Raw genomic sequence first — 19,120 nt, forward strand, 5'->3', positions numbered from 1 at the left:
ACTATATATTACATATATACATATTTTAAATATACTTAAAATTATTTTTTATGCAGATTTTTTTTTAGCTTTGGAAATGTTCAGGGATGCAGAAAGGGAAAAATAATAAATAAAAGAGTAGTAAGAATTGTAAACACTTTTGCTTTTTTCCCCTATTCATTAGAATCCTTGAAACATAAAAAAAAAAAATCATAATTCTGATGAACAGGGAAAAATACTAAAAGTATGTATATTTTTAGCTACTTTTCTAGTTTTTTCTTTTGCCTTACTCATTGCATCCCTGAATAAAGCAAATCTATAACAAAAATGATCTTGAAATGTTACGATACATTCACTATATATATATATACACACACACATACATACATATGCACATTATATATATATATATATATATATATATATATATATATATATATATATATATACACACACACACTTACATACATATATATTAGCGTGTGGTTTTCTTCTTTGTTAGCCTTACTATTATTCAGAGATGCAAATGGGTAAAACAAGAAGGAACTAATATAGTGGCTAAAAATATAGACACATATATACAGAAAATAAATTCAATTACAAAGAAGTTCACGGTGGATTTGACACCGAACATTGAACAGAATAAAACGCTTTCGCACAGCAGGATGACGCTGATGAAAATCCACAACCTGCTGACTTTTTTTTCCCGTCATGCCAAGATGCAGGTTTTGAAAACAGCAACAAAAATCTGCAGCAAATCAGTAATGGCCTAACAAAAAAAAATGCTGCTGTAATTCTACAATCCAGCATGTAAAAAATAAATAACCCCCCAAAAATGTGAGTGTTAATGCTGCGGCTGGACGTCCTCTTTCCTCCTCTGGGCGGACGTTCTGCACTGAACGCTGCGATCCTTCCCACAATCGGTTGCACGTTAGACCCCAATTATTGTCTGATAACGGAGGCCGAGGTGCAATCATTAAAACAGCAATTTGAAAAAAAAAAAAAAAAAAAAAAGGCACGAAATGTCCCAGATCTGTTGCGTCTCTTTGTCTCCCATCCTCCCGGGACCGGATATGCACAAGGTGCAGAAAAGTTTAGGGACCAAATGACTCATTTGGACCAAGACTGCAGCAGAGAAGCTGGAGGCCGTTGTTAAACCAACGTAATTTCCACATCTTCTGCCTTCTCTGGGGGGCGCCGGTGAGCCTGCGTAGGGGGAGGTGGAGCTGCCCGCACCTGAAAAAAAAAGTGACTAATTAGAAATAAACGGTCCCTCCCCTCCTTATTTACACCCGGCAGTCTCCCCCTCCTTATTTACACCCGGCAGTCTCCCCCTCCTTATTTACACCCAGCAGTCTCCCCCTCCTTATTTACACCCGGCAGTCTCCCCCTCCTTATTTACACCCAGCAGTCTCCCCCTCCTTATTTACACCCGACAGTCTCCCCCTCCTTATTTACACCCGACAGTGTCCGCCTCCTTATTTACACCCGGCAGTCTCCCCCTCCTTATTAACACCCGGCAGTCTCCCCCTCCTTATTTACACCCGACAGTCTCCCCCATCCTTATTTACACCCAGCAGTCTCCCCCTCCTTATTTACACCCGACAGTCTCCGCCTCCTTATTTACACCCGACAGTGTCCGCCTCCTTATTTACACCCGGCAGTCTCCCCCTCCTTATTAACACCCGACAGTCTCCGCCTCCTTATTTACACCCGGCAGTCTCCCCCTCCTTATTTAAACCCGACAGTCTCCGCCTCCTTATTTACACCCGGCAGTCTCCGCCTCCTTATTTACACCCGACAGTCTCCCCCTCCTTATTAACACCCGACAGTCTCCGCCTCCTTATTTACACCCGGCAGTCTCCCCCTCCTTATTTACACCCGGCAGTCTCCCCCTCCTTATTTACACCCAGCAGTCTCCCCCTCCTTATTTACACCCGACAGTCTCCCCCTCCTTATTTACACCCGACAGTCTCCCCCTCCTTATTTACACCCGACAGTCTCCCCCTCCTTATTTACACCCGACAGTCTCCACCTCCTTATTTACACCCAGCAGTCTCCCCCTCCTTATTTACACCCGGCAGTCTCCCCCTCCTTATTTACACCCGGCAGTCTCCCACTCCTTATTTACACCCAGCAGTCTCCCCCTCCTTATTTACACCCGGCAGTCTCCCCCTCCTTATTTACACCCGGCAGTCTCCCCCTCCTTATTTACACCCGACAGTCTCACCCTCCTTATTTACACCCGACAGTCTCACCCTCCTTATTTACACCCGACAGTCTCACCCTTCTTATTTACACCCGGCAGTCTCACCCTTCTTATTTACACCCGGCAGTCTCCCCCTCCTTATTTACACCCGGCAGTCTCCCCCTCCTTATTAACACCCGGAAGTCTCCCCCTCCTTATTTACACCCGACAGTCTCCCCCATCCTTATTTACACCCAGCAGTCTCCCCCTCCTTATTTACACCCGACAGTCTCCGCCTCCTTATTTACACCCGACAGTGTCCGCCTCCTTATTTACACACGGCAGTCTCCCCCTCCTTATTTACACCCGGCAGTCTCCCCCTCCTTAACACCCGACAGTCTCCCCCTCCTTATTTACACCCGGCAGTCTCCCCCTCCTTATTTACACCCGGCAGTCTCCCCCTCCTTATTTACACCCAGCAGTCTCCCCCTCCTTATTAACACCCGACAGTCTCCGCCTCCTTATTTACACCCGGCAGTCTCCCCCTCCTTATTTAAACCCGACAGTCTCCGCCTCCTTATTTACACCCGGCAGTCTCCGCCTCCTTATTTACACCCGACAGTCTCCCCCTCCTTATTTACACCCAGCAGTCTCCGCCTCCTTATTTACACCCGGCAGTCTCCGCCTCCTTATTTACACCCGGCAGTCTCCGCCTCCTTATTTACACCCGGCAGTCTCCGCCTCCTTATTTACACCCGGCAGTCTCCGCCTCCTTATTTACACCCGGCAGTCTCCGCCTCCTTATTTACACCCGGCAGTCTCCCCCTCCTTATTTACACCCAGCAGTCTCCCCCTCCTTATTTACACCCGGCAGTCTCCCCCATCCTTATTTACACCCAGCAGTCTCCCCCTCCTTATTTACACCCAGCAGTCTCCGCCTCCTTATTTACACCCGACAGTCTCCGCCTCCTTATTTACACCCGGCAGTCTCCCCCTCCTTATTTACACCCGGCAGTCTCCCACTCCTTATTTACACCCGGCAGTCTCCCCCTCCTTATTTACACCCGGCAGTCTCCCCCTCCTTATTTACACCCGGCAGTCTCCCCCTCCTTATTTACACCCGGCAGTCTCCCCCTCCTTATTTACACCCGGCAGTCTCCCCCTCCTTATTTACACCCGACAGTCTCACCCTCCTTATTTACACCCGACAGTCTCACCCTCCTTATTTACACCCGACAGTCTCACCCTTCTTATTTACACCCGGCAGTCTCACCCTTCTTATTTACACCCGGCAGTCTCACCCTCCTTATTTACACCCGACAGTCTCCCCCTCCTTATTTACACCCGGCAGTCTCACCCTTCTTATTTACACCCGGCAGTCTCACCCTTCTTATTTACACCCGGCAGTCTCACCCTTCTTATTTACACCCGGCAGTCTCACCCTTCTTATTTACACCCGGCAGTCTCACCCTTCTTATTTACACCCGGCAGTCTCACCCTTCTTATTTACACCCGACAGTCTCACCCTTCTTATTTACACCCGGCAGTCTCCCCCTCCTTATTTACACCCGACTGTCTCACCCTCCTTATTTACACCCGACAGTCTCACCCTCCTTATTTACACCCGACAGTCTCACCCTTCTTATTTACACCCGGCAGTCTCACCCTTCTTATTTACACCCGGCAGTCTCCCCCTCCTTATTTAAACCCGACAGTCTCCGCCTCCTTATTTACACCCGGCAGTCTCACCCTTCTTATTTACACCCGGCAGTCTCCCCCTCCTTATTTAAACCCGACAGTCTCCGCCTCCTTATTTACACCCGGCAGTCTCCGCCTCCTTATTTACACCCGACAGTCTCCCCCTCCTTATTTACACCCAGCAGTCTCCCCCTCCTTATTTACACCCGGCAGTCTCCCCCTCCTTAACACCCGACAGTCTCCCCCTCCTTATTTACACCCGGCAGTCTCCCCCTCCTTATTTACACCCGGCAGTCTCCCCCTCCTTATTTACACCCAGCAGTCTCCCCCTCCTTATTAACACCCGACAGTCTCCGCCTCCTTATTTACACCCGGCAGTCTCCCCCTCCTTATTTAAACCCGACAGTCTCCGCCTCCTTATTTACACCCGGCAGTCTCCGCCTCCTTATTTACACCCGACAGTCTCCCCCTCCTTATTTACACCCAGCAGTCTCCGCCTCCTTATTTACACCCGGCAGTCTCCGCCTCCTTATTTACACCCGGCAGTCTCCGCCTCCTTATTTACACCCGGCAGTCTCCGCCTCCTTATTTACACCCGGCAGTCTCCGCCTCCTTATTTACACCCGGCAGTCTCCGCCTCCTTATTTACACCCGGCAGTCTCCCCCTCCTTATTTACACCCAGCAGTCTCCCCCTCCTTATTTACACCCGGCAGTCTCCCCCATCCTTATTTACACCCAGCAGTCTCCCCCTCCTTATTTACACCCAGCAGTCTCCGCCTCCTTATTTACACCCGACAGTCTCCGCCTCCTTATTTACACCCGGCAGTCTCACCCTTCTTATTTACACCCGGCAGTCTCACCCTTCTTATTTACACCCGACAGTCTCCCCCTTCTTATTTACACCCGACAGTCTCACCCTTCTTATTTACACCCGGCAGTCTCCCCCTCCTTATTTACACCCGACTGTCTCGCCCTCCTTATTTACACCTGACAGTCTCGCCCTCCTTATTAACACCCGACAGTCTCCCCCTTCTTATTTACACCCGGCAGTCTCCCCCTCCTTATTTACACCCGACTGTCTCGCCCTCCTTATTTACACCCGACAGTCTCGCCCTCCTTATTAACACCCGACAGTCTCGCCCTTCTTATTAACACCCGACAGTCTCCCCCTTCTTATTTACACCCGACAGTCTCACCCTTCTTATTTACACCCAGCAGTCTCCCCCTTCTTATTTACACCCGACAGTCTCACCCTTATTTACACCCAGCAGTCTCACCCTTCTTATTTACACCCGACAGTCTCGCCCTCCTTATTAACACCCGACAGTCTCCCCCTTCTTATTTACACCTGACAGTCTCACCCTTCTTATTTACACCCGGCAATTTAGAACTTTCAATATTTGAATTTGAAAAATAAACATTTTTAAAATTTAACTGAAGAGAAAAAAGTTTTTACCGGTCGTAACTTGCTCTTGTAGCCATCAGTGGGGATCCGCGGGGGCGGGAGCGATGCGGATGGCGATTCTAGATTTAGATTATTTTCTGGAGGGAAAAAAAAAAAAAAGTTTAGAGAAAAATAAAACGAATTTGGAGAAAAATTCAAAAAAACCCAAGTCCCTAAAATAGAGAGAATTCCTTGCGTTTTGCAAGAGGGATAGGTTCTTGAGTTTGATTCATATTTTTTGCATATGAATCAAACATACACAGAAAAAAAAAATCTTCTCCATTTTTAGGTCACATATTGGAAAAATATAAATATTTGGGGATTTCTCTGGATGTATCATTACAGGCCTCCCGCCTCTATCTAGGGTGGATGGGGTCTGTCTATGGACCAAACATTTTGGCACCAGACCACATAGCCCCAGAGTGAGTAAATACATTAAACGTATTTATCATTCAGAAGTAACTTTTGACTTCCAATTTCGTACAATACACAACAAGGATTGCTTTACCAAAAATCCTTCCCTAGGAGATATTTCACGACATTACATCACATTAAATGAAAAAAAAAAGAATTAAAAAAAAGTGTAAAAAAGCTTTAATTTTTTTTTACATAAAAACAAATAAAAAAGTAAAAAAAAAATTATATACAGTCATGGCCAAAAGTATTCACACCCCTGCAATTCTGTCAGATAATACTCAGTTTTCTTCCTGAAAATGATTGCAAACACAAATTATTTGTTATTATCTTCATTTAATTTGTGTTTGCAATCATTTTCAGGAAGAAACTGAGTATTATCTGATAGAATTGCAGGGGTGTCAATACTTTTGGCCATGACTAAGTAATAAAAGTAAATATGTTAAAAAGTAAAATGGAAGTTATTAAGTGCACACACATGTATATATACGGTATATAGTTTCATGTATATACAGTGACACTATACTATCTATAATATAACGCTGGGAGCGTCACTCTGTCCGAAGCCTTTATAGACTGCGCAAGCGCCGGCGCAGTCTGGCCCCCACAGAGTGACGCTCCCAGGAGATCGCGGTATGCGTAAGCACTGAACGCACACCGCGATCTCCAACGAATACCAGGGACGCGCCAGGAGGGTGAGTATGAGCTATATTCACCTGGCCCTGATCCAGCGCTGCGTGCTGCTCCGTGTTCCGGGTCCTCTGCCTGTGACGTTCACAGTTCAGAGGGCGCGATGACGCGCTTAATGCGCGCCCCCCTCTGACTGAACAGTCACAGCCAGAGGACCCGGAACACGGAGCGGCGTGCAGCGCTGGAACGGGACAGACAGGTGAATATAGCAAGTGTCGGGGGCCTGAGCTAGCGGCGACTCCGGCACCTGACCCCCACAGCGCGCCGGTGTCCCCGCCTGCTCAGGCCCCCCAGCACTCGGCGCCCAGCGACGATAGGCGAGTATGGTATTTTTTGTTTTTTCATATATCGCAGCAGCATACGGGGCATATACTATGGAGCATCTTATGGGGTCATCAACCATAATGGAGCAGTGTACGGGGGCATATACTATGGAGCATGTTATGGGGGCCCTAAACCTTTATGGAGCAGCGTATGGGGCATATGGATGGGAGCAGCAAATTACAGAACGGTGGCGCAGGATGGGAGCAGCACATGACAGAACGGGGGCATGTCAGGATGGGAGCAGCACATGACAGAACGGGGGCATGTCAGGATGGGAGCAGAACATGACAGAACGGGGGCGCAGGATGGGAGCAGCACATGACAGAACGGGGGCGCAGTATGGGAGCAGCACATGACAGAACGGGGGCACAGTATGGGTGCAGCACATGACAGAACGGGGGCACAGGATGGGAGCAGCACATGACAGAACGGGGGCATGTCAGGATGGGAGCAGCACATGACAGAATGGGGGCGCAGGATGGGAGCAGCACATGACAGAACGGGGGCATGTCAGGATGGGAGCAGAACATGACAGAACGGGGGCGCAGGATGGGAGCAGCACATGACAGAACGGGGGCGCAGTATGGGAGCAGCACATGACAGAACGGGGGCACAGTATGGGTGCAGCACATGACAGAACGGGGGCACAGGATGGGAGCAGCACATGACAGAATGGGGGCGCAGGATGGGAGCAGCACATGACAGAATAGGGCAGCACATGACAGAACGGGGGTGCAGGATGGCAGCAGCACATAACAGAACGGGGACGCAGGATGGGAGCAGCACATGACAGAACGGGGGCGCAGGATGGGAGCAGAACATGACAGAACGGGGGCGCAGGATGGGAGCAGCACATGACAGAACGGGGGCGCAGGATGGGAGCAGCACATGACAGAACGGGGACGCAGGATGGGAGCAGAACATGACAGAACGGGGGCGCAGGATGGGAGCAGCACATGACAGAACGGGGGCGCAGGATGGGAGCAGCACATGACAGAACGGGGACGCAGGATGGGAGCAGAACATGACAGAACGGGGGCGCAGGATGGGAGCAGCACATGACAGAACGGGGACGCAGGATGGGAGCAGAACATGACAGAACGGGGGCGCAGGATGGGAGCAGCACATGACAGAATGGGGGCGCAGGATGGGAGCAGCACATGACAGAACGGGGGCATGTCAGGATGGGAGCAGAACATGACAGAACGGGGGCGCAGGATGGGAGCAGCACATGACAGAACGGGGGCGCAGTATGGGAGCAGCACATGACAGAACGGGGGCACAGTATGGGTGCAGCACATGACAGAACGGGGGCACAGGATGGGAGCAGCACATGACAGAATGGGGGCGCAGGATGGGAGCAGCACATGACAGAATAGGGCAGCACATGACAGAACGGGGGTGCAGGATGGCAGCAGCACATGACAGAACGGGGACGCAGGATGGGAGCAGCACATGACAGAACGGGGGCGCAGGATGGGAGCAGAACATGACAGAACGGGGGCGCAGGATGGGAGCAGCACATGACAGAACGGGGACGCAGGATGGGAGCAGAACATGACAGAACGGGGGCGCAGGATGGGAGCAGCACATGACAGAACGGGGGCGCAGGATAGGAGCAGCACATGACAGAACGGGGGCACAGGATGGGAGCAGCACATGACAGAATGAGGGCGCAGGATGGGAGCAGCACATGACAGAATAGGGCAGCACATGACAGAACGGGGACGCAGGATGGGAGCAGCACATGACAGGATGGGGACGCAGGATGGAGCAGCACATGACAGGATTGGGGGCGCAGGATGGGTGCAGCACATAACAGGATGGGGACGCAGGATGGAGTAGCACATGACAGGATAGGGACGCAGGATGAAGCAGCACATGACATGATGGGGATGCAGGATGGAGCAGCTCATGACAGGATGGGGACACAGGATGGAGCAGCACATGACAGGATGGGGGAGCACGATGGGAGCAGCACATGTCAGAATGGTGGCGCAGGATGGGAGCAGCACATGACAGGATGGGGACGCAGGATGGAGCAGCACATGACAGGATGGGGGCGCAGGATGGGTGCAGCACATAACAGGATGGGGACGCAGGATGGAGCAGCACATGACAGGATGGGGGAGCACGATGGGAGCAGCACATGTCAGAATGGGGGCGCAGGATGGGAGCAGCACATGACAGGATGGGGGCGCAGGATGGAGCAGCACATGACAGGATGGGGGCGCAGGATGGGAGCAGCACATGACAGGATGGGGGCGCAGGATGGAGCAGCACATGACAGGATGGGGGCGCAGGATGGAGCAGCACATGACAGGATGGAGACCATATACCAATATAAATGCTCGCCACCCGGGCGTAGAACGGGTTCAATAGCTAGAATATTATATACATATATACATACATACACACACACACACACACTGTGGGTATGGAAAGTATTCAGACCCCTTTATAATTTTCACTGGTTCATTGCAGCCATTTGGTAAATTCGAAAAAGTTCATTTTTTTCTCATTAATGTGCACTCTGCACCCCATCTAGACTGAAAAAAAAAAAGATTTTTTTAAATTAAATTTTCAAACATTTCTACAACTGAAATATCCCATGGTCATAAGTCTTCAGCCCCTTTGCTCAGACACTCATATATAAGTCCCATGCTGTCCATTTCCTTGTGATCCTCCTTGAGATGGTTCTACTCCTTCATTGGAGGCCAGCTGTGTGTAACTAAACTGATAGGACTTGATTTGGAAAGGCGCACACCTGTCTATATAAGACCTCACAGCTCACAGTGCATGTCAGAGCAAATGAGAATCATGAGGTCAAAGGAACTGGCCAAGGAGCTCAGAGACAGAATTGTGGCAAGGCACAGATCTGGCCAAGGTCACAGAATTTCTGCAGCACTCAAGGTTCCTAAGAGCACAGTGGCCTCCATAATCCTTAAATGGAAGACGTTTGGGACCATCAGAAGTCTTCCTAGACCCGGCCGTCCAACCAAACTGAGCAATCGTGGGAGAAGAGCCTGGTGAGAGGTAAAGAAGAACCCCAAGATCACTGTGGCTGAGCTCCAGAGATGCAGTAGGGAGATGGGAGAAAGTTTCACAAAGTCACCTATCACTGCAGCCTCCACTAGACGGGCCTTTATGGCAGAGTGGCCTGATGGAAGCCTCTCCTCAGTGCAAGAGATATGAAAGCCGCAATAGCGTTTGTTAAAAAACACATGAAGGACTCCCAGACTATGAGAAATAAGATTCTCTGCTCTGAGGAGATGAAGATAGACCATTTTGGTGATAATTCTAAGGGTATGTGCACACGTTGCGGATTCTCTGCGGATCCGCAGCGTTTTTTGAGGTGCAGAAATGCTGCAGATCCGCAATTGATTTACAGTACAATGTAAATCAATGAGAAAAAAAAATGCAGTGCACACTTTGCGGAAAATCCACTGCGGAAATGCTTTGGTTTAAAAGAAGTAGCATGTCACTTCTTTTTAGTGAATCTGCAGCGTTTTTGTACCCATTCCATTATAGAAAACCGCAGGGGGAAAAAAACCGCAGCAAAAACGAACAAAAAACGCTGCGGAACTGCACAAAAACGCGACAAATCCGCAGGTGAGTTTTCTGCCAGGAGAGGCAGAATCCGCACCAGAAATTCCTAAGCCTAATCCGCAACGTGTGCACATAGCCTTTGCGGTATGTGTGGAGAAAAGCAGGCACTGCTCATCACCTGCCCAATACAATCCCAACAGTGAAGCATGGTGGAGGCAGCATCATGCTATGGGGGTGTTTTGCAGCTGCAGGGACAGGACAACTGGTTGTCATTGAAGGAAACATGAATGCGGCCAAGTACAGAGATATCCTGGATGAAAACCTCTTCCAGAGTGCTCTGGACTTCAGACTTGGCCGAAGGTTCACCTTCCAACAAGACAATGACCCTGAGCTCACAGCTAAAATAACAAAGGAGCGGCTTCAGAACAACTCTGTGACCATTCTTGACCGGCCCAGCCAGAGCCCTGACCTAAACCCAATGGTGCAAAAATTGAATAATTTAAAGGGGTCTGAATACTTTCCGTACCCACTGATTATATATATATATAGATAGAGATAGATATAGATATAAATAGATAGAGATAGATAATAGATAGATAGATACTGTAGATAGAGAGATAGAGATAGATATAAATTTATTTATTTTATTATATTATATTACATATAATCATATTCTTGGTTTTGTAAATTGAAATAGAAGAAAAGGCCTTACCAGTCACAGAAGAAGGGGATCGAGGGAAAAATAGGGAGCTCCTCTTGTCCGGGCTGAATATGGGGCTAGTTGGGGGCTGGTCATAGAGGGGAAGTGGTGGGAGAGAATTCTGTGGCTTTGGGGAAGGGGAAACCTGTGGTAGAAAAAGGTTTTAACTTAATTTTTTAATTAGGAAAAAATGTTGAAAAATAGCTACAAAACAAAAACAAGTGTACCAAAATATACCAATAGTTGTTCCCATTGGTAAACAGGACATGGATACATCCCTTACATTAATGAACTAGGTTTTCCCCTCGTACCTGAATGTCTTCGATCCAATGAGTGTCACCATTCTCCGACCCACTCAGCTCCTCCACCAGCACAGAGGGGAAAACGCCAATGCGGCCGTTGAATTCGCCCTCCCAGAATCCGTCATCGTCCTGATTCTCCTTATTCAGGATTCGGATGATGGCTCCTTCAGGGAACGACAACTCATCTTCCGTTTGCCCATCGTAATCGTAAAGTGCTTTCACAAAACATACTGCGGATTCCGAAAAAATGGAAGAAAAAAAAAAAAAGTTAAAAAATAACTAAGAGACTGTATAGGAATTCAAGAATAAAATGATCGCTGTAAATGTAATGTGCAAATTACAATTATGGTAACAAATTTGTTCATGGGTTTGGTCTGACATTGCCGCCTGGCTTCATGGAGGTGAGCTGTAATACCAGACACAACCTGTGGACAAGTGTGGCGCTCTATTTAGAAGTAGTTGCAATGTTCTTCTAATCCTGGAAGCCATGATGGGGGTTTCCTGTAGCATGACCAACAAATAAAGTTGCGCCCTATAGCATGAAAATCTAATGTTTTGCTATTTCCTGTAGCATAGATAGGTCTCAAAATATTACAGTAGGCTCAACCCGTTTTGGATCATCCATACATGAAGCCATAATATTGCCTAAATTAACGCTTGATAGCAACAACGCTTTACATTTTAAGTCCATGTGGAGCAATATTTTAGAAGCCAAAACCCCCCAAAGAAGGAAAGTCAGGGAATGAGACTCAATACATAGAGGCTCCATGGGTGAAAAGAAAGTAATAAACTCCCCCTTTTCACCCATGGGGACTCTCTGTTATAGTATTAATTTTTTTTTTTTTTTTTACACCTTCATTGTGAAGAAAAACAGTTATAAGAAATGGTATGTTAAAGATTAGCCAGATGCCGTAGTTACCGCTGGTGTCACCGTTCATGCTCCCAGATGCCATTTCCGCGTCGTTAGAATTACTGGACGTGTGAGACCGGTTGTCTAAGGCGGCCAGAGACTGCAGCATACTCAGGAGGCTGTTTGATGTAGGAAACTGAAGATACTTTTCAGGGACGTAGCCAACCTGCCCAGATTTATTTCTAGCCTGATTTGGGATAGAGAGGGGACAAAAAAAAAAAACATAAAAAAAAAAACTCAGGCAAAACACTGATAAGAAAATAAGCTCACAGGCAAGATTCCCTACATCAACCCAATGACATATACACAACAGACTTCTGCAGCTAGTCTACAGCTCGCCAGCTTGAGAGAAGTGGGTGCAATGTTCACATCAATGGATGTAGGTTACGTAGTCCAACATTTGGAATTAGGACCTAAGGGCTTTATTCTACACCATCTGACACCAATGTTTCCAAAAAAACATTCCAGGAAAGGTTCTTCAACAAGTAGCTTGAAGGTTCCATGAAAGTTTCTCTGCTTAATCTAGGCAGGTCACCAAACAAATGGTGGAGAATGCGGGCACACAATCACAACAGCTGGATTAAGAAGCAAATGTCTTGGATTTCAAAGAGTAGAATGAGATCAGCAGGGGGCAAACCAAAATTACTGCCAAAACTTCTAGTGCCTTTGTTTTTTCTTTTTTTTGGTGGGTTGGGCAGGTTGGGGGTAAGAGGACAGGGATTACAAGATGTCCAACTTGTTTTCTCTGTGACTTCAGCTACCCAAGATTGTGAACACTGTCGTTATAATGTTGGTTAATGAGAGAAGAGATTTTATAATTATAAAGTGGTTTTCTAATTCTATGTGATTACATATTACTAAGAATTGCCATCACCTTTGGGACCCCCACGGATCCCGAGAATATATAGCATCTCTTTTCCAGATTCTTTTTCTTTCCCTACATAGTCCACTAGGGATAAATGAGGTTCTCACATATTGGATGGGCACCATTATGATCCGTCCTAGCAATATATTATCACTTTACTGACTTGGATCCAGTCTCTACCATCTACGGTGGTTGGAAACTCTCGGGTAAAGATTATTCCTGGGTAATTTCACTGCAATCCATAAAGACACTAGAAGGTGTCAGGGGGTCATTTATCTTATTTATACTTAAGAAGCTGTGGACATGGGTGGTGCTATTTCTGGAGGAGAGGAGCCATGTCTTTCTAATTTTAGATGGTCAATCTTTGATCTAAAACTTCTACAAATACAACAAACAAATCAACAATTGCTTTTAAAAGAAAAAAATAAATAAATAAAAAATTCCAAAACTCTAATACCTTGACCCAGTCTTCCATATCTCCGTCCTCTATCACTTCGAGCATCTCATGTTCCTCTATGGTCAGCTCGTCCGGCTGAGATGCCTGTAGACAGAGAGGAGAGGTCTTTATACCGAGGAGCTTATCTGCCTTGTTTCCTGACGTGGTCGATCCTCGCCCTCGTGACTCCATCTTCACAACGTGACCGATAAATATTTTATCTGTTTTTTTTTTTCGCGAACTGCTGTGAAACTCTGTTCACGTACAGTCTGCCCGTACCCAGAGATTTGCCCACATGTAGGTGGCTTCTTGGTGAGTGCACAGACCTGATAAGAGTAGATGACTTTACAGGTCAATGGGTAATTCCTCAACGTTCCGGAAGGACTGGAGCTGCTGTCATCAAAGGCGTCCATGCTGTCCTCCAGCTCCTCGCCGTCATCCCTGTCCAGGTCCGAGTTCCCCTGTGCAAAAGAAGAAAATGAAGTCAGGAGCAGATACAAAAAAAAACACAAATATCATTCCTTTAATTCAGCGTTCAATATAATCCAGATCCCCACGTCTATGCATTTTTACAAAGAGAATGTAAAAAGAGAAACAGAAGACGCCATTCCTCTGACCTTCAGATAATCTGGCAAGTCCTTCGGATCCACGGGTCTCGGAAGTAGGATGTAATGGGGTGCTCTACTGTACCCCCTAATCTATGGTCTTCACCTCTGCTATGTGTTTGGCAGATTGATGACCTCTGCGGAAACGTTCAGCATGGAGCATTGTTACGAAACCTCACCATTGTAAGTTGGGATTTATTAAAAAGGGACCTCATGGTCTCCTGGAAAAAGAAGGAACATTTCCCAGGTGCCGCTGAAACAGAACCCTTTGCCATCAGCGCCCATTCGAGCATTCACAGCAAGAGGAATAGAGTCGGCCACTGAAATGGAGGCCAAAAGTTTTGGAAGTGAAGCGGCTCCAACAGTCAGCAAGCGCGTTCTTATCCCCGATAAGAAAGATTTTCAGTTTGACCCTCAAGGCCAGATCCTACAGACACCATATTGAAGAAAAGGGTGTCAACCCGAGGCAAGGACCTCCCTCACCGCTTCTATAAGACAAGCCCCTCCAACCTAAGCTCAGCGTTTTTCCATCTGTTGATCCCACCATCGATGTTTGGCGACATGATCTGCAGACTGTCAAAAAAAAAAAAATACATATGGACAGTCAGCACTGATGACCAAGATCCACCTTAAAAGTTAAGAAAAAGAATCAAAAATTAAAAACTCGGCTCCTCTTTTCGCAGATGTTTTGTCAATGTTTTTGGGGAAGGTTTCTCTTGGCTGTAAACTCTCACATTCTCGGGAGACCTGACACACAACTGCTGTTGGTTCTAGTGCTAATCCCAGAAATATGCAGCTGCTGCAAAGCACAACATTTTTGGGAAAAGTGAAAAGGGCAAACCACAAATGAAGAAATTTGGAAAATGGGGAGGTAATCTGCAGCCTGTATAACATGGGGGAAGGGGAAGGCAGCCATCATACCCGGGTCCAAAAGTCGCCCATTTCTCTGGGCCACAAACGAGAACGACAGTATTGTAAAACGGATCGTGGAAGTAAGAATCGGGAGACATCGGAGACCATGACGTTGGAAGGTGGGCATGTATTTGAGGGGACTCCTCAAAGTCGCTGGATGATGCTGCATCCATTATTATTGGCTGTGTGCCACCATTAAAATGAGTGACCACCGAACAAGACACCCCCTGAGAGCAGGGCCTAAAAATGCTCCATCAGAATGGGACTCGGCAAAGATGGAAGGGTAGAAGGCTCTGGTATCTCCATAAGTCTCATACACAATGAATGGAGCCACCGATCAACTTCTAAGAGTCTTCAGAAGCTCGTTCTTGGTCTGGGTGGGGGTCCCACTGGTTAAGACTCTAACCAACTCAAGTGATCACCGCTCCCTTTAATAGGATGGGATTCTTTAACAACTTCTGATACATTGTCCAATGTTTCCATTACCTTCTATTGAGGACAAAAAATAGAGTAGTTTGAAAACTTTTCAAATTGACAAAACACTCTGACTTTACGTTGGACTTCCAACTAGGATGATACTGGAACTTCACAAGTCTCAGTAGGGTCCACTTATCTGTAACACCCCAATGGTGGCATCACATGGTGTAAGCAGCCGTCTAGTCAGAGCACAATCGGCCGCCGTCCCGGCTGATTACGGTTTTTCTGCACCTTGGATGTAATAATCGACGTCCTGTGGACACATCCCGAGACTCGGAGGTTTCATCGCCGCAGTTTGGGAAAGATAATTAAAGAAGTTCCCTGTGACTCAAAGTTAATGACAAAGTAAAGTCCATGACGTGAAGGGAAATATCCCGGAACACGGTGATCAAAGGACAACTGCAAACCTCGTCCCGAAGACCCATTATAGAGCAGAACGGAGGACGCCTCATTAACTCCTGAAGATCAGAGGTGGAACTATCTGGTAATAGATGATAAAGTAACCAACTCTGATCAGCGGGATTCACACGACCCGACAACTGCCCAAAATATCACAATAATCCCGACATCATGCAAACGCTACATAATGCAACGCTCAGCAGTGACTGCACCAGCAGAATAGTGAGTGCAGCTCTAGGGTATTATACAGGATGTAACTCAGGATCAGTAATGTCATGTATGTACACAGTGACTGCACCAGCAGAATAGTGAGTGCAGCTCTGGGGTATAATACAGGATGTAACTCAGGATCAGTAATGTCATGTATGTACACAGTGACTGCACCAGCAGAATAGTGAGTGCAGCTCTGGGGTATAATACAGGATGTAACTCAGGATCAGTAATGTAATGTATGTACACAGTGACTGCACCAGCAGAATAGAGAGTGCAGCTCTGGGATATAATGCAGGAGGTAACTCAGGATCAGTAATGTCATGTATGTACACAGTGACTGCACCAGCAGAATAGTGAGTGCAGCTCTGGGATATAATGCAGGAGGTAACTCAGGATCAGTAATGTAATGTATGTACACAGTGACTGCACCAGCAGAATAGAGAGTGCAGCTCTAGGCTATTATACAGGATGTAACTCAGGATCAGTAATGTAATGTATGTACACAGTGACTGCACCAGCAGAATAGAGAGTGCAGCTCTGGGGTATAATACAGGATGTAACTCAGGATCAGTAATGTAATGTATGTACACAGTGACTGCACCAGCAGAATAGTGAGTGCAGCTCTGGGGTATAATACAGGATGTAACTCAGGATCAGTAATGTCATGTATGTACACAGTGACTGCACCAGCAGAATAGTGAGTGCAGCTCTGGGGTATAATGAAGGATGTAACTCAGGATCAGTAATGTAATGTCTGTACACATTGACTGCACCAGCAGAACAGTGAGTGCAGCTCTGGGGTATAATACAGGATGTAACTCAGGATCAGTAATGTAATGTATGTACACAGTGACTGCACCAGCAGAATAGTGAGTACAGCTCTGGAGTATAATACAGGATGTAACTCAGGATCAGTAATGTAATGTATGTACACAGTGACTGCACCAGCAGAATAGTGAGTACAGCTCTGGAGTATAATACAGGATGTAACTCAGGATCAGTAATGTAATGTATGTACACAGTGACTGCACCAGCAGAATAGTGAGTGCAGCTCTGGAGTATAATACAGGATGTAACTCAGGATCAGTAATGTAATGTATGTACACAGTGACTGCACCAGCAGAATAGTGAGTGCAGCTCTGGGGTATAATACAGGAGGTAACTCAGGATCAGTAATGTAATGTATGTACACAGTGACTGCACCAGCAGAATAGTGAGTGCAGCTCTGGGGTATAATACAGGATGTAACTCAGGATCAGTAATGTAATGTATGTACACAGTGACTGCACCAGCAGAATAGTGAGTGCAGCTCTGGAGTATAATACAGGATGTAACTCAGGATCAGTAATGTAATGTATGTACACAGTGACTGCACCAGCAGAATAGTGAGTGCAGCTCTGGGGTATAATACAGGATGTAACTCAGGATCAGTAATGTAATGTATGTACACAGTGACTGCACCAGCAGAATAGTGAGTGCAGCTCTGGGGTATAATACAGGATGTAACTCAGGATCAGTATTGTAATGTATGTACACAGTGACTGCACCAGCAGAATAGTGAGTGCAGCTCTGGGGTATAATACAGGATGTAACTCAGGATCAGTAATGTAATGTATGTACACAGTGACTTCACCAGCAGAATAGTGAGTGCTGCTCTGGGGTATAATACAGGATATAACTCAGGATCAGTAATGTAATGTATGTACACAGTGACTGCACCAGCAGAATAGTGAGTGCAGCTCTGGGGTATAATACAGGATGTAACTCAGGATCAGTAATGTAATGTATGTACACAGTGACTGCACCAGTAGAATAGTGAGTGCAGCTCTGGGGTATAATACAGGATGTAACTCAGGATCAGTAATGTAATGTATGTACACAGTGACTGCACCAGCAGAATAGTGAGTGCAGCTCTGGAGTATAATACAGGATGTAACTCAGGATCAGTAATGTAATGTATGTACACAGTGACTGCACCAGCAGAATAGTGAGTGCAGCTCTGGGGTATAATACAGGATGTAACTCAGGATCAGTAATGTAATGTATGTACACAGTGACTGCACCAGCAGAATAGTGAGTGCAGCTCTGGAGTATAATACAGGATGTAACTCAGGATCAGTAATGTATGTACACAGTGACTGCACCAGCAGAATAGTGAGTGCAGCTCTGGGGTATAATACAGGATGTAACTCAGGATCAGTAATGTAATGTATGTACACAGTGACTGCACCAGCAGAATAGTGAGTGCAGCTCTGGGGTATAATACAGGATGTAACTCAGGATCAGTATTGTAATGTATGTACACAGTGACTGCACCAGCAGAATAGTGAGTGCAGCTCTGGGGTATAATACAGGATGTAACTCAGGATCAGTAATGTAATGTATGTACACAGTGACTGCACCAGTAGAATAGTGAGTGCAGCTCTGGGGTATAATACAGGATGTAACTCAGGATCAGTAATGTAATGTATGTACACAGTGACTTCACCAGCAGAATAGTGAGTGCTGCTCTGGGGTATAATACAGGATATAACTCAGGATCAGTAATGTAATGTATGTACACAGTGACTGCACCAGCAGAATAGTGAGTGCAGCTCTGGGGTATAATACAGGATGTAACTCAGGATCAGTAATGTAATGTATGTACACAGTGACTGCACCAGTAGAATAGTGAGTGCAGCTCTGGGGTATAATACAGGATGTAACTCAGGATCAGTAATGTAATGTATGTACACAGTGACTGCACCAGCAGAATAGTGAGTGCAGCTCTGGAGTATAATACAGGATGTAACTCAGGATCAGTAATGTAATGTATGTACACAGTGACTGCACCAGCAGAATAGTGAGTGCAGCTCTGGGGTATAATACAGGATGTAACTCAGGATCAGTAATGTAATGTATGTACACAGTGACTGCACCAGCAGAATAGTGAGTGCAGCTCTGGAGTATAATACAGGATGTAACTCAGGATCTGTAATGTATGTACACAGTGACTGCACCAGCAGAATAGTGAG

General features: G+C 46.7%; 1 protein-coding gene across 2 annotated transcripts in view; it reads right to left on the reverse strand.

The window, feature by feature from the left end:
* Nucleotides 1-420: 420 nt before the first annotated feature.
* Nucleotides 421-19,120, reverse strand: part of FCHSD2 (FCH and double SH3 domains 2) — a 179,653-nt gene continuing 160,953 nt past the window's right edge. For both annotated transcript variants that reach the window (XM_069759415.1, XM_069759414.1), the window contains 7 exons: nucleotides 13,827-13,961; nucleotides 13,522-13,605; nucleotides 12,209-12,386; nucleotides 11,299-11,519; nucleotides 11,000-11,132; nucleotides 5,323-5,408; nucleotides 421-1,215 (listed from right to left, as the gene is read on the reverse strand). In XM_069759415.1, coding sequence (XP_069615516.1) covers nucleotides 1,132-1,215; nucleotides 5,323-5,408; nucleotides 11,000-11,132; nucleotides 11,299-11,519; nucleotides 12,209-12,386; nucleotides 13,522-13,605; nucleotides 13,827-13,961 — 921 coding nt within the window. In that variant the 3' untranslated portion in view covers nucleotides 421-1,131. The remainder of the gene's footprint in view (nucleotides 1,216-5,322; nucleotides 5,409-10,999; nucleotides 11,133-11,298; nucleotides 11,520-12,208; nucleotides 12,387-13,521; nucleotides 13,606-13,826; nucleotides 13,962-19,120) is intronic.

The sequence above is a fragment of the Ranitomeya imitator genome, chromosome 3 (assembly GCF_032444005.1).
Source record: "Ranitomeya imitator isolate aRanImi1 chromosome 3, aRanImi1.pri, whole genome shotgun sequence".
Taxonomy (NCBI): Eukaryota; Metazoa; Chordata; class Amphibia; order Anura; family Dendrobatidae; genus Ranitomeya; species Ranitomeya imitator.